This window comes from Quercus lobata, chromosome 4 (genome assembly GCF_001633185.2).
Source record: "Quercus lobata isolate SW786 chromosome 4, ValleyOak3.0 Primary Assembly, whole genome shotgun sequence".
In the NCBI taxonomy this organism is placed as follows: Eukaryota; Viridiplantae; Streptophyta; class Magnoliopsida; order Fagales; family Fagaceae; genus Quercus; species Quercus lobata.
The window spans coordinates 69366899-69383901 of NC_044907.1; the positions used below are offsets into that span (position 1 = coordinate 69366899).

At 35.5% G+C, this 17003-nt stretch overlaps 1 protein-coding gene across 1 annotated transcript; it reads right to left on the bottom strand.

Annotated features, from left to right (window-relative positions):
* Positions 1-15309: 15309 nt before the first annotated feature.
* LOC115985697 (receptor-like protein kinase FERONIA) lies at positions 15310-16572 on the bottom strand. The gene has a single exon (XM_031108611.1). The coding sequence runs from the start codon at positions 16570-16572 to the stop codon at positions 15310-15312; it is 1263 nt and encodes a 420-aa protein (XP_030964471.1).
* Positions 16573-17003: the final 431 nt, after the last annotated feature.

Sequence of the window (17003 nt, forward strand, 5' to 3'; positions counted from 1 at the left end):
TTAAAAATAAAAATCAGGTAGCACAACAATCAGATTCCTTCAGTTGGCTGGTTGGCTCCAGGAGGTTGATAGCAGCCCCTATTTGAAATTCATTGAGAACTTTTCTCAAGCACTTGGCGTACATTCCTTTTAAACCCAAAACAGAGCCACCCATTGAAAGAGCAAGCCACCACCATTACAAACAACCAAAGAATCATACAAAATCACAAAAATGCAACAAGACTATCCCATATTTTGGTTCTCAATGCAACAAGACTATCAACACTGTTCTGCAATGCATCACAAACTACCCGTTGAATTCCAACCGCCTAATAAGCTATCTATCCACTCGTGCCACCAGCAGCACTACCAAAATCTGAGAACTAGATTCGGGTCAAGTAGTGCTCCGTATCTGCACCACTGCCCACTTAAAAATGGTCGGAGAAGTCCATGCCCAAAACCCAACTCCGGATACTTGAAGACCACGAGGATTGTGAAATTTTAATGAGGTTATGAGTTTCTATAAAATCTGGGTTTTCAAGTTGAAAGGAGAACCATGATTATGAGAAGGAATAGAGAAATCAATTTGAAAGTCTCTGATTGTGAAATATGGAGGGAAAAAGAACAAAAACCAACTCTGGTTCTGGGTTTTTGCTTTATATTTGTGTTTGTGGTTTATTTTATTTTATTTTATTTTTTTAAGCTTTGTTGGTCAGAGGAGAGGAGGCATTGGTGTTGGTGTTGTTTCTCCAGGTAAGGGCTTTTGAACAGATCGTGTTTGATGATTTTGGTTTTATTTGAGAGAATTGATAGAGTGTACTGAATTCTCATTGAATATATAACGTGGCAGCTCTTGATTGGTGGCGTAAATAACCCCTTTTCTACCGGCTCTGGACAGAACGTTTTCTCTAATGTTAAACCCCTTAGAAACACTTGAAAATGTTAACAGAAGCAAATAGATGTTGCTTCTCTAGAACATGATCTAGCAAATAGATGTTGACTTAAAGTTAATTTATGAAATAAATTTTTTTTTTTTAATAGTCATAATAGTTTAGCTCTCCTAGGAAAAATTCTTGGCTTTGCCATTGACATTATAGTGGCATTATAGTGTTTGGTTCATTTATATGTATAAAAAATTGCAGAAATATAAAATTACCAAAAAAAATCACATTACCATAGGAGTTAGAGGTAAGAGAGGGTATGATCTGGTAGTGGGGAGAAGAGAAAGTCTATTCGGGGATTCTAGCTCAAGCTCTTTTAGGGAAAATGTCCTGCTGGGATGCCATACAACCCAAAAGAATGAAAGGTAAGCTGAAATCACTAGGTGCATGCCATAGGAGTTAGTAAGAGAGAATACCCAATCCCTATCCGAATGGAAATGCCATGGAATGCAAGAAAATAAAACAAAACTCCTTTTGTCTGGGAATGGAATGTGGCACAGCTAGCGCGGGATAATGGTGTTGGCTAAGTAGCCAGCAAACTAGTGGGTGGCTTAGGAAGGACACCCACACCAAGCCAAAAGTAGTTAAGGCGTAAAACAGTAAATCTCATCATGGTAGATAGTATAAAAAGGTTTTAGCTATGCACAGTAAACAACAACGAAAAAACAAGGAAGAACAGAAAGGAGCATACAAATAAGGGAGAAATAGAAAAAGAAAGAAAAACAAAAGAGTAGGAAATGAAGTGAGAAAAGTCAGAGTGTGATAAGACATGCACTGATAGGCTACCCCATTCTCTCCTCTCAATAGCCTACTCTCTAGCAAGTTAAGAGATTAGGGATTGAGCCATTTAGGTCCATTCTTTCAAAGTACGCAATTTCTATGGCAGGATTTCCGTATGAGATTGCCCACATTGGAGATTGGTTCCCTTTTTGGACTTAAGTCTGCTAAGGAGTCAAGTTCAGCAGATTAATCCCCTTTGCTCTCTTTTATCATAATCGTTTAAGCATTAACATTTGTTGAGGGGAAAATTTCTGATGTTCCCAAATAGAATATGGGATAGTCAAGCCGAAACTCAATGATGGGCCCTTGAAATAAAGCCCAAAAGCTATCGGTGTAGTGTAAGTCTGCCCAAGCAAGAGATAGAGGCTGCATCCTAACAAGAAGACAACAACAAAGCCTAATAAACACGTTAGTATTGTTAGTTTGTTATATTATTAGTCTTTTTACGGAATCATAGTTCAAATTAGTCCTTTAGCGGTACGGTATTATCTCCAGTGGTAAGGGTGAAATTATACTTAGGGTCCAGCAGTCAATGATTAAATAAATTTAGGAAAATGTTCATTCCTGGGGGTCCATGTGTGTTTCGGTCAAGGGAATTTATAGTACTTTTAGCCATCATTACATCAATTGTGAGGGAAAAATTCAATTGTTACAAATACATTATATTCTTCATCATAATAATAAACAATGATTAAAGGCTCCATAGTTACAAATAAAAGAGGAAAAATAAGATGGAATCAAGGGAGAGAAAGATCCCTAGTTCACTACAGCAAGTATTAAACTAAGATTTTGGTGAGTGTATAATTATAAAGCATGAATGAGGTGAATGTGGGCTAATTTGAATGAGTGAGATGGGATTAACACTAAGATTGAAGTTTTTTGTGAGTAATGGGCCGTTTGTGTCTAGTTGGAGGACATTTCTGAGCTGTGGTTGTGTAGAGGGGTGAGGAGAATATCTGAAATTAGACGAGTGTAGGCTGAAGATGATGAATGGTGAGCTTAAGGAAAGCTAAACCACGAGCAAAGTAGTAAACAAACCAAGGGTTTCGGAGGGAGTGGCTGTCCTGGTTAGTTATGGGACATTTTTGGACTAGGAAGGTGTAAGCAAGGTGGTGAATGTTGGTGTTATGGTGACTATAGGTTGAGAAAGGTTGTGAGTGAGATCAAGAGAGCATGGTGAAGCTTAAAGAAAGCAAATAGGGATTGAATTTCTGCAGAGTATAGTCAATGATAGAAATTTTTATAATGGAGCTTTATAGAAGTATTGATTGACAAGAATCCAAAAATGCATGACTCATCAAGGGTGACGAAATCAAGGTTTAAATTTCCTGAGATTTTGATCAGAAGTAGGAAAATCCACTTTGAGGGGTTGTCTCGCTTATTTGGGTAATGATGGGATTTTAGAACTTTTTGCATTAAGTGCCAAGATTTTCGGGGCTGAGCTTAATTATGGTGTATTAAGAATGAATCCTAATGCTGCAAATTGAGATTTGGTCCTCCAAGAAGTAAGATTTCAACACCCCAAGCCATGTGTCAAGTTCTAGTCTACTCTAGGGGGTTCCGCTGGAGATCCCTTTATGCCCTCCAAACCACATGTTCCCAAATTTTCTCATTTTGGATTCATAGGTTTGGTACATGAATCATGTCTTGATGGTTTTTAACATTTATAGCATCAATTTGTTGAAGTTTGGATAATTTGGTTTCAGCTCCCCTTCCGTTGGAGGTGCAGTTTTGAGGAAGATCATGGAGTCTCTTCATCCTTTTGACTTTAGCTGATATGACCACCTTTGGGCACTGTTCACGTCAGGTAGAGGGTGGCAGAAAATTGATGGGACAACCCTTAGTCCATTCTCAAAGGCTTGGTTCCCTTGTATGAGTCTCTAGTTGCCTTTTGGTTAGCTGCTTATGTTTTTTGCTTGGGCTTGCTCACATGGGCTGGGTTGTGTGCACATGTTGCTATGAGCTTTCATTCCTCATGAATTTTATTAGTAAATGTTTTTGGGTTTTTCATAAATACTTGCAATGGGCCTTTGAGTAATTACTTGTAATGTTTGAAACAATAGGATAAGTTTCAAAATACTTTTGTAAATACTATTTACTTTGATGAATTCCATGTTGCAATAATGTTCATGGTTTCTAATAATCGCATCATAACTTAAATGATGAGCTTGTGGGCTTGAATGTTTACCATGAGTGTCGAAGGCGTATATTATGGATGTCGCGATGCAAATGATGTCCATGTATTTCATGGGTTTATAACAATAAATATATGTCATGGGTCTAACAATCATAACTTTCCATGGGCTTTTACAAGATGATTGTCATGGGTTTTGAGAATAGATAATTCATAAATTCCATGAGCTTGTAATATTGTAATAATATGTTTAAGAATAATTATGATATAGTATTTTGCTGAGTATTTAGTAACCTTGGGCTTTTGATAGAATAGTGCCAAGTAGTTAGCTTGGGTTTTTAATAGTGCCAATGCAAGTTGGGCTTTTGATATTGCTAATGAGAATTGGGTTTTGATATTGCCAATGAAAATTAGGTTTTAAATAGTGCCAACGCAAGTCAGGCTTTTGATATTGCCAATGAGAATTGGGTTTTGATGTTGCCAATAAAAATTGGGTTTTGATATTACCAATGAGAATTGAGCCAATAAAAATTGGGTTTTGATATTACCAATGAGAATTGGGTTTTGATGTTGCCAATGAAAATTGGGTTTTGATATTGCCAACGAGAATTGGGTTTTGGATAAATAAATTGCTATGTGTTTAAATCATGGGCTATGATCATGAATTTGAATTCCATTGATAAAATTGTTTTGCCATGGACTTGAATCATGGGCTTCTTAAATATTGCCAAATATAAGTATTCTTGGGCTTTCAATAGAATATGATAATAAAATTGGATAAAATATGAGTTTTGAGACTTTTTGTGGTAGTTTATATCATAACCCAATTTAGATAATGAGATATGAAACATTTGTGATTAACATAATAATAGAGCAAAAAATATTTGGGAAAACCCAATAACTTATTAGTGGTGTTTGAAAATAAATAAGCGGTACCTAAATAAAATTAGGGGTAAAAAAAAAAAAAAGGGTACCCTAACATTTAGCCCCCCAAGTCACGTGTGATCAAGTTATTAGTAATACTATATTTTTTGAAAGAAAAATATTAGGATCACACATGCGAGTTCTTTTTTTTTTTTTTTTAAATGTTGGCCTATTATAGATAATGAGATAGGAAATATTTGTGGGCTAATGAGAAATATTCATGGGGGCCCAAAATAATATATGGGTGATATTTTGGTATTTTTGGTGAATAAATAAAGGTGATTAAATAGGATTAGAGCATGTGGCTTGAGTGAAAAAATCGTACCACAACCTTTAGCCCCCAGAATATGTGTGATTAGCTTGCCTTTGGTCACATATGTGAGTTTGAATGAGTCCATAAGCCTATGTTGCATGGGTTGAAAGAGAGAGAGAGAGAGATGGTGAGCTTGAAAGAGAGAGCTTCTTCCTTTTTTCTAAGACTATAAGAACCTTTTTATCTCATTCCAAACTTCTTCCATCCTCCTTTTCTGATTCAACTTTTCTAAATTGATTTTTTCTTTTGCTTTTGTAGTTGATAAAGAGATTTTAGTTGTTGGTGGAATTGGAACCGTTGGCAAGGTGATACGAGTCCTTCAATAGTAATTGAGAAGGATAATCCAATTAGTGCACCTCTAAAGTGGGTGCTACGAAGAGATATTCTAGTGACGAAACTGTATGGGCTCTAGCTGCTACTGATGTTTTGTATCCAGTGATTAAGAGCTTCTGCCAGCCCCCATTCGCTTTATGGGTCTTTGTGGGCCCATTATTGATTGGCCTAATTGAATAAGCTAAAAGATTGATAATAAAGTGTCTTGTTGATCCCTTCATAAAGCCAATATCATTGGTGATGTGATATTGTTCCGCTATAAGATTGTATTCCATAATCTGATGCGCCATTGGAATCTAGAGAAGCTGAATTTAATAGTTGTCTGGTTCATGGAGGAGATATCCAGACACTGTGGTGGAAGTCCCCAAGTCTAATCTAGTGAGACTTCCAGCCGTAATGAATCTAGACCCTTCAATGATGGTTATTTAGAACAAACTGTTACTTTTGTTAACCGAACTATTGGTTCCATAGGTCCGACTGTCATGATGAAGCAATTTAGGGGAAGAACATTGCCGGTAGGACGAAGATTTATGAACCTATGGAAGAGGTTTCTTCAAGAACACCTTATCTTCTTACATCCTTTCTTTCCTTTCTCATCTTCATTCACGGCCTTGCATTTCTTTGACCTTATGGTTCCAACAACTTGGTGATAATAACAAGACATAGTCGAGGAAGTATGATGATGAATTTGAGGATACGGATACAGACTTTATGCCCCTTCCCTTTTTCTTATCATGAATATTTATTGCTGATGCATTTTCACTTCAGGTTTTGCTGTCAAAGACATAATGGCAATTGACAAAGCCTTACTGATTCTGTTATGGCTAGAGAGACTGCTTTTGAAGAGTTCCAACCACGATTCTGCCATATCTCCACGATGTTCCTTAAAATAAATGAATCTCCAAGTATGATCTGAAATTGCTCATATTGGTAGAAGGAATTATGTCTTGATACTGTTCATTTGCTCTTTTGTTATTATCGTTGGATATTTAACTATGGTCTCTTACCTCATGGTAGAGCAGGGAAAATTTGTTGTCATTACTCTTGAAAAAATTGATCGTCAAGGGTATTTGGAGATATTGGAAAGAAACATTCTAGCTTCATGGTTCGATGCAAGGTCGGTGTTGTTGTGAGAGGACTATTGCTCTAGTTGTAGTCATATTTATTGTGCCACTGAATCATGTACTGTTCATGATGATGGAGATAGCCGATCTGAGGAGAATACTGTGTTAATGGTGGCTGAACTTTATCTTTTAATCAGAGGGATGAGATCATGTGTCTTTCAACGGTGTTTCCCCTCTAGTGGAGATCTTTGGCAATGGCTTTGTTGGAGTAGATTCTTATATTTTCTTAGGTGTATCTTTTTTCTTTTCAAAAATTTACTTTTGTGATATATTGTGATGTAATGTAATGTAACGTAGTCACTATGTAATGTGAAGTATGTTGTAAGCTTATATAGCCGTAAATGTTGTATTATACGTGATGTTTTGAAAATTGGTTCAATCATATATGTTGTTTTTTTTTTTTTTCTTGAAATGACTTGAAGCTGGTTCAAACGTATAGGCTATATTTTCTTTAATCAAAAATTTCTTTTGCCAAGATATTTTGATTGTCGAAAGATTACAATTCTTAGGCTTAAAAAATTAAAGCATGGTCATAAAGGTAATATCTATTTGTGAAATCACTTGCTAAATGCATGACCATTTTATTTTGAAGAGTCCCAACCATAAAGGTTGTCTTCAATTTTGAATATGTAAAGGTTTGAAACATGAAAAGTGTTTTGATCATTGAAATATTGATATGATTGAGCCAAAATATAGTCATGGAGGTTGAACAATTTATTTTGAAAATGTCAAGTTGCAAAAGGTTTGTCCTTGCAAGTAAGTTTGAAATACAAATGTCTATGTAAAAATGTATCTTAAAATATTTATAGTTTTGAAATAAATGTAAGATATTCGTGTTTTAGAGTAAGGATAATGCTTACTCTCTATTTCCGAAGCATTTTGCAGAAAATATGATTATTGAGTTAAGTATGACATAGCTCCAGCCATTTGCCATTGATAGGTTTCATGAGATTTTTGCCTTCTGCCATGGCACAACTTTGATGGCGATAATAAAACTTCTTTGATGACCTCCAATCTACTTGGCTCAGTGGATGATTTAGAAAAAACTTTCTTTTATTGATTGGAACAAGATTGGTGATTCCAGCGACAGGGATTCATTGAATTTCTTGGATGATTCGGGCTTCTATATTGGGATGAAAAATTCTTATGGGTTTTATGCCTACAAAATAAAAGCCCAATATTTAAAAAACATGATGATTACTGAAATAACTAATATGTTTTGTATAATGATTGCAATAATGTTTGAGATAAAGTAACATATATTTAACGTGATAGGTTGGATTGAATGATGTATATGATATAATATTAAAGTAATTTGTATTAAGTGGTATAGTGCTAGTAGAGAAACATATATTCAATACAAATTTAAAGATAGTGACGTGGTGACTTATCTTTGAAAGTTCATGGCTCCAACCGTATATCAGTGAACTTATGGCAGTCTAGCAGTGTAGTGACATGAGTACAGCAGTGGAAAGTCCATAGGTTATGATAAATCTCTCTATGGCTTGACATTGAGAGCATGTATCACCAAGTTAGGATCTAAACTGAGCATCATGTGGTACTCCTAAGCAAAGATGTCAATGTAATCACTATGTGAAGTGAAGTATGCGTGGGGCTACCATGGCTTCAATGGCAACAAAGCTTCTTTAAGGGATGACCGCCAATCTACTTGGTTCAGCGATTGGTACAAGAAGGATTTCCTTTAGTGATTAGGATAATATTGATGATTTTAGTTGCAAGGAGTTATGATCAGGGATTTTATGCCTACAAAATAGACAAATTCCAAGATATAAGAAGTATAACAATGGTTGAAACAAACAATATGTTTCACATAACAATTTTTGATCAATGGTTGCAATAATGGTAAAGATAAAGTAATATACATTTAACGTGATAGTTTTAATTGAGTGATGAATGTGATTAATATTAAAGTAATTTGTACTAAATGATATGAGCATAGTAGAGTAACATATACTCAATATAAATTTAAAGATAGTGATGTAATAACTTATCTTGAAAGTTCATGGCTTCAGCCATATATCAGTGAACTAATGGTAGTCTAGTAGCACGACGACATGAGTACAGCGATGGAGAGTCCATATGCCATGATAAGTCTTTCCATGGTTTGACATTGAGAGCATGTATCACTAGATAAGGATTTGAATTATGCTTCATATCGTACTCCAAAGCAAGGACATCAATGCATTCTTTGTTAGATGGAGAAGATAGGTTGGGTACTGCTGGAAGTTCCTTGAATGGTTCAGCTATACTGCTGAACAAGAATTCTTCTTCCATTAGATATGTTCTCTTCTGGATATAGCCGTAAGTTTTGTACTAGCTTCATTTGACTTAGTACCCTTCTATTTGAGGCAACTAAGCCTCATGCGTAATCATGAGTAATAATACATACTTCCATTTCATAGCTGAGTTTATTTACATTATGGCTGTGATTTGTTGCTGGATGCTTCCTCGTGCTTTCCTTTCTTTTGGATAAAAAAAAAAAAAAAAGCTTTTAAACTTATTTTCAGTTCATTCTTGATTGGCTCAAAACTACCGCTGCCTCATGCATCACTCATGATGGTGAGATGAAGTTGGCTGAACTTGTGGTGAAGATTGCAAATTTAGAGAAAGCAATTGTAGCAAAGTCAGAGAAAGCAATTGTAGCAAAGTTAGTGAAACTATCCATTTTGACAAGTCAAAAGAATTCCATCATGTTACCCTTACCCACCAACGGTGGCTCGTCCTCCGCAGAAACCTTTGGTGGCTTATTGGATTAGGCTACTCATGCTTTAGTTCATTTCTCTAGTGGACAACTTTGTTGGGATGTAATATATGTTTTGAGACTTCCTTAGTTATAAAGACTTCTTGCCCCCTTTCTTTTTGTAATAGAAGAAGAAAAAAAAACTTCTAGGTGCTGTTACTACTCATGTATGCAAAACTGTTTAGCTATATATATATATATATATAAACTTATTTAGTTGTAATTTGTCTAATTGTAAGTGCTGTTGTTATCTATACAAAAGGTCATTCAATTGTGGAGACCAACATCTCATGTGAAAGAAGGACTACTCAGCTATGGACATTGTCTTGTAAAAGGGTTCATACCTAAAATAAGTTTTTTTTTTTTTTTTTTTTGCATGAAAGCTAATTTTTCTGCATAAAAGAAAACTTTCTGCACAATTTTTCTGCATAACAGAAAATTTTCTACATAATAGAAATTTTTCTGCATAACAGAAAAATTTTCTGCATAATAGGAAAATTTTCTGCATAAAATAATTTTCTACATAAAAGGATTTTCCACATAAATGAATTTTATGCATAAAAGGGATTTTTCTGCATAAAAGGATTTTCTGCATAGAAGAATTTTCTGCATAAACGAATTTTATGCATAAAAGAATTTTTTGCATAAAAAGGATTTTTCTGCATAAAAGGGCTACCCAATGTTACTTTTTTATGTGTGCAAAAGGTCATTCAATTGATAGGTACCAAAATCTCATGTGAAAAAAGGACTAGTCAACTATGGATATTGCCTTGTAAAAGGGTTCATGCCTAAAGAAATTTTCTGCATAAAGGGGGTTGTCCAATGTTAATTTTTTATGTGTGCACATGACTTTTCTCACTGTTCATGTGGGGATATTGCACTGTATATAGTAGGGGACACTTCCAGCCGTAGTTGTAGTGCCATTTTTTTTGCAAAAATGATTTTTTGAGCCCAAAAGGGAGGGGAAAAAATGTTTTGTCATCAAATAGTGTTTATTCATCTATGTATATGTATGCTAACATACGTATACGTGTCATTACCCTTTTCTTTTAGCCATTCACATGTAAATATTGTACTTTTCATGGCAAAGGACAACTCCAGCCGTAGCTACTGGGTTCCTTTTTTTTTTTTTTTTTGCATAAAACCATTTTTGAGCCAAAGGCAAAGTAAAAGGTTTTGTGATTTTGAAAGAAAAAAAAAGTGTCCATTCTTCTATGCATGTATATAAACATACATATGTGCATTGTTATCTTTTTCTTTTTGACTAACCATGTCTAAATATTGTACTGTTCACCTTGAGGACACCCTTTTTTTATTTTATTTTTTATTTTTTAAATTTTGTTTCTTTTTTGAAGGAAAGAAAATAGAGTGTTCACTTGTATATTCATACGTGTATATATATATATATATATATGTATATATATACTTATAAATATATACATAATGTTAGCTTTGTAGAGGCTGCAGTAAGGCAGTAAAGGCTGCTCTTCTAAAATTTGGCATCAAGTGCAGCTGTAGAGTACTAACTTTGTACCGCCGAGCTAACATCATGTTAACTTGCTTCTTGTTGGCTTTTATGCACCTTGAGGGCACGATAGACTTTCACTATGGTTGGCTCCTGAATGGAGTCGCCAAAATGTAGAGGGGAAAATTTCTGATGTTTTCAAATAGAACATGGGGTAGCCAAGCCGAAACTCAACAATGGGCCCTTGAAATGAAGAACAAAGGCTATCGGTGTGGTGTAAGTCCGCCCAAGCAAGAGATAGAGGCTACAGCGTAACAAGAAGACAACAATAAAGCCCAATAAACACGTTAGTATTGTTAGTTTGTTATATTATTAGTCTTTTTACGGCGTCATAGTTCAAATCAGTCCTCTAGCGGTACGGTATTATCTCTAGCGGTAGGGGTGAAATTATACATAGACTCCAGCAGTCAATGATTAAATAAATTTAGGAAAATGTTCACTCCTGGGGGTCCTTGTGTGTCTTGGTCAAGGAAATTTATAGTACTTTTAGCCATCATTATATCAATTGTGAGGGAAAAATTCAATTGTTACAAATACATTATATTCTTCATCATAATAATAAACAATGATTAAAGGCTCCATAGTTACAAATAAAAGAGGAAAAATAGGATGGAATGAAGGGAGAGAAAGATCCATAGCTTAGTGCAGCAAGTATTAAACTAAGATTTTGGTGAATGTATAATTATAAGGCATGAATAAGGTGAATGTGGGCTATTTTGAGTGAGTGAGATGGGATTAACACTGAGATTAAAGCTTTTTGTGAGTAATGAACCATTTGTGTCTAGTTGGAGGACATTTTTGAGCTGTGGTTGTGTAGAGGGGTGAGGAGAATATTTGAAATTAGACGAGTGTAGGCTGAAGATGATGAGTGGTGAGCTTAAGGAAAGCTAAAGCACGAGCAAAGTAGTAAACAAACCAAGGGTTTCAGAGGGAGTGGCTGTCCTGGTTAGTTATGGGACATTTTTGGAGTAGGAAGGTGTAAGCAAGGTGGTAAATGTTGGTGTTATGGTGACTATGGGCTGAGAAAGGTTGTGAGTGAGCTCAAGAGAGCTTGGGGAAGCTTAAAGAAAGCAAATAGGGATTGAATTTCTGCAGAGTGTAGTCATTGACAGAAATTTTCTAGAGAGGCTTCCTCCCACAGTGGGCTGAGGTGTGTATGTTTTTATAATGGAGCTTTAGAGAAGCATTGATTGACAAGAATCCAAAAATGCATGACTCATCAAGGGTGACAAAATCAAGGTTTAAATTTCCTGAGATTTTGATCAGAAGTAGGAAAATCCACTTTGAAGGGTTGTCTTGCTTCTTTGGGGAATGATGAGATTTTAGAGCTTTTTGCATCAAGTGCCAAGATTTTCAGGACTGAGCTTAATTATTGTGTATCAAGAATGAATCCTAATGCTACAAATTGAGATTTGGTCCTCCAAGAAGTAAGATTTCAACACCCCAAGCCAGATGTCAAGTTCTAGTCTACTTTAGGGGGTTCGTTGGATATCTCTTTATGCCCTCCAAACCACATGTTCCCAAATTTTCCCCTTTAGGATTCATGGGCTTGGTACATGAATCAATCATTTTTAACATTTATAGTATCAATTTGTTGAAGTTTGGATAATTTGGTTTCAGCTCCCCTTCAGTTAGAGGTGCAGTTTTGAGGAAGATCATGAAGTCTCTTCATCCTTTTGACTTTAGCTGATATGACAGCCCTTGGATACTGTTCACCTCAGGCAAAGGGTGGCAAAAATTGATGGGACAACCCTTAGTCCATTCTCAAAGGCTTGGTTCCCTTGTATGAGTCTCTAGTTTCCTTTTGGTTGGCTGCTTGTGTTTTTTGCTTGGGCTTGCTCACATGGGTTGGGTTGTGTGCACATGTTGCCATGGGCTTTCATTCCTCATGGATTTTATTAGTAAATATTTTTGGGTTTTTCATAAATACTTGCAATAGGCCTTTGAGTAATTAGTTGTAATGTTTGAAATAATTGGATAAGTTTCAAAATACTTTTGTAAATACTATTTACTTTGATGAATTCCATGTTGCAATAATGTTCACGGTTTCTAATAATCGCATCATAACTTAAATGATGAGCTTGTGGGTTTGAATATTTACCATGAATGTCGAAGGCGTATATTATGGATGTCGCGATGCAAATGATGTCCATGTATTTCATGGGTTTATAACAATAAATATATGTCAGGGGTCTAACAATCATAACTTTCCATGGGCTTTTACAAGATGATTGCCATGGGTTTTGAGAATAGATAATTCATAAATTTCATTAGTTTGTAATATTATAATAATATGTTTAAGAATAATTATGATATAGTATTTTGCCAAGTATTTAGTAACCTTGGGTTTTTGATAGAATAGTGTCAAGTAATTAGCTTGGGCTTTTAATAGTGCCAACGCAAGTTGGGTTTTTGATATTGCCAATGAGAATTGAGTTTTGATATTGCCAATGAAAATTGGGCTTTAAATAATGCCAACGTAAGTTAGGCTTTTGATATTGCCAATGAGAATTGGGCTTTGATGTTGCCAATGAAAATTGGGTTTTAATATTACCAATGAAAGTTGGGCATTGATGTTGCTAATGAGAATTGAGCTTTGGATAAATAAATTTCCATGTGTTTAAATCATGGGCTTTGATCATGGATTTGAATTCCATTAATAAAATTGTTTTGCTATGGACTTGAATCATGGGCTTCTTCAATATTGCCAAGTATAAGTATTCTTGGGCTTTAAATAGAATATGATAATAAAATTGGATAAAATATGAGTTTTTGAGCTTTTTGTGATAGTTTATATCATAACCCAATTTGAATAATGAGATATGAAACATTTGTAATTAACATAATAATAGAGCAAAAAATATTTGGGAAAACCCAACAACTTATTAGTGGTGTTTGAAAATAAATAGGTGGTACCCAAATAAAATTAGGTGTAAAAAAAAAAAAAGTACCCTAACAAGATTATTCTGTTTACTATTGTTAACTTCTTTTTTCCATACTCACATTACCGTGTTTTTCTATTGTGAAATTGTTTAAATATTATCTTTGATTGGCAGCAAGAACTTTAGTTAGAATATCTCTTTTATTGGGCCAAATACCTCATGTCCCCTTTATTAGGGTATTAACGACAGTGTTATCCAAACCCATTTTGCACAACCCAAAATCTGAAACCTTGGATACCTATTTCTCAACCAATAGAATATTTGTTGTCTTCACATCACGGTGGATAATAGGGTGCTTTGTACATGTGTGTAGGTAGTGCAAACCATGTGCTGCTCCTATGCATATCTGGAGCCTTTGTTTCTAGGTGAGGGGATCATTAGGGGTGTCATAGAGGTGGTGGCAGAGGGTACCATTTGTCATGTACTTGTAAACAAGTATTATCTTACCCTCATAATTGCAGTATCCAATGAGAGACACAAGGTGCACATGACAATGTTTAGAAAGCATATTGATCTCTGTTATAAACTCACGAGCACCTTGTCGAGACTCTTGTTTCTTGCGCTTGATTGCCACCACTATATTACCTAAAGGATAAAATATATTGTACTATTGTGTTTCTAAAACCCAATAAATGTAGCAATGTATGTGATTTGTGGATTTTAACAACCTATAACATTAATTTGCAACTTTCAACAATCTATGAGAACACATTAATTTGTAAGTTTTATATAATTAAAATTTGTACCATCTCTAGCACCACCCTTGTACTATTGTGCATAAACAAAGAGTAGGACTTATGTCTAGTTTCTATGCTCTTTGGAAAATATAAGATGTGAAGACACCCTAAAATTGGACACAGTGGTCACATTAAACAGTTTATATAAATGGGCAATAATACTCACTTCCATGTGTTTAAAAGAGGACATTTTCTTTTATCTTCTAAAATGTGTATATCAGGACATTGATTGTGGATATTGTGTAAAATAATGGATATAAATCAGTGTAAGAGAATATTTTTCCTTTATATATGGCCATGTCCAATACGTATAGGAACTCGAAACAAGTTGGATTTCATCAAATTATTAAACAACTCTAAAAAATATAGTATCACTAATCTTAATTATATGTAATTAGACTACAATTAGGACTAATTCTGGAAATAACTAAAAATTAAAAGATAACCATGGTATTATCCATTACCTTGCTCAATCAGACCCTTGTAAACGTTGCCAAAGCCACCAACACTGACAATTAGATCTTCATTGAAGTTGTAGGTTGCTGTTTTGATTTCATCTAGTCTGAAGTAGCAGCATAGTTCTCCAGGCAGTGATGAAGCTGTTCTCCTTGAGAACTCTCTTTTGTAAGGATCTGGTCTAAACCAACACCACCACTTTGCTAGTGGATGGTAAGAACCATAACGCTCAGTCTTCTTCAATATACAGAGAACCATGAAACACACTAGAGCGGCCACGACTAAAAAGCCAACACCACTTCCAATAGCAATGAACATTGTTTTCTATGTATTAGACTTGTTGGCTGCCAGAGCAGGTTGTTAATCCATCAGTGGAGGGACCATATTTAGTCCAGCAAGATTGCCAGATAGGTCGCCCAATTTGAACACTTCCACACCGTTTAAAATAGCATCGCTTAAAGTTGCATCTGTTCTAGGGTGTAGATCAATGGCCAGAGTATGACTGTCCTCGCCCTTGTTTTGGATCATTACTACGTAGTCCTTGTAGTATGACGTATTGTTATCGTCAGCCCACAATATTACATCTGCCGTTTCTTCTGCTAGCTGATAGTCTATATAGATGGTGAATTCCCTTGTGCCAGAGAAGTGTATCCCAAGATCTATTTCACAGAAATGGAGCCTCACCCGATAATTGAATCTCGTCTCAACAGGTAATCCCCATGTCAAATTAGACATCGAGTCCCTAGTCCCAGGTGCAATGTATTTTGGTATTTTTGAGTATTTGAGTTTCAAAGATGGATCACGAGGGCTTGTACCGTTGCTCAACAAATAATCAGTCATGCCCTCAGACCATTTTCTAAACATTCCAGTGTCTTGCATTGGTGGTATGGAGCTCCCACCAATGCTTAATCGATAGACCATCTCGAGTGCCATGCTGTAGTTTATGTAGAACTGAGGAGACCGGCCAACATAAACAGGAACTTTACCTTCTATAATAGAACTACTTGAGGTATAGTACATGTCCGTAGGCATGGAGACAACCTCAATACCATTAATGAAAGCATAGTAGCTCATAGAACCACTTGCAAAAGGAATGAAGGTTAATTTCAATTTTTTATTTTTTTCAACATTGATGCAGAACTCTTTAAAAAAATACTTTTCATCTGAAGAATCAGTATAAATGGAAGAGCTGAAGTTTCTAAGTAAGGTGAACGAACCCGCTTTGACAGTAAAAAAGTCTTTAGACTTGGTAAAACCTGAGTATGCAGCTGAGTGAAAGTCCAAACGAACAAATTTCGGGCCAGGTGTGACCAGAAAAACACATGTGAATTGGGAATAAGAAAACCGGGCTGTCCTGTAGGGGATAGACTCATTGGATACTGGGCGTTGGGCTTCAGAGGAATTAGATTTGTTGTTTTGTTTTATGGGACTATACTTGGAACCTATGTCTCCGATCCAGTCACGCTCATCGGTAGCCTTTGAGTTGCCAAAAGAGCCACAGTCGAGGGTAATATTATCAACAGCTATGTAAGGGGGTGTAGAAGTAGTAAATGTGATATGGAGAAAGATGAAAAGGAGGAAGAAGATGTAAAAGAAAGGTGTCAATATTGAGTAGTTCCTCATGGGAGCAAGAGGTTATTGATAGTAACAAATTGAAAGAAAATTAAAGAGGAGGAAACGCTCCTTTCTATTTCAACTATACGAAAGTTAAAAACAACAAAATTATTGTATCTTTTGAGACAGCAGGTTGCCAACATAGTCGCTGGTCACACATTTGTCATTTGCTGCTTCTTTTCTTTTTACTCTCTTTTTAGCTGAATACTGCTGTGTTTCTACTTTCTCTTAGTTTCTTTTTTTTGGTATTCTTTTTGAGTTCCTAAGCCTTTCCCATGACTTACATCTGAAATGATGAATGCTTCTAAGAGCGTTAGTGTTAGTGGTGCTAAAAAGCTATATTGCAATTTTTTAGCACCAACAATCATAATAATGGGGCTACAATGGTGGAGCTATAGTAAAAAGATTTGACTTCTTAGCTACGGTGCACTTTTTGGTTG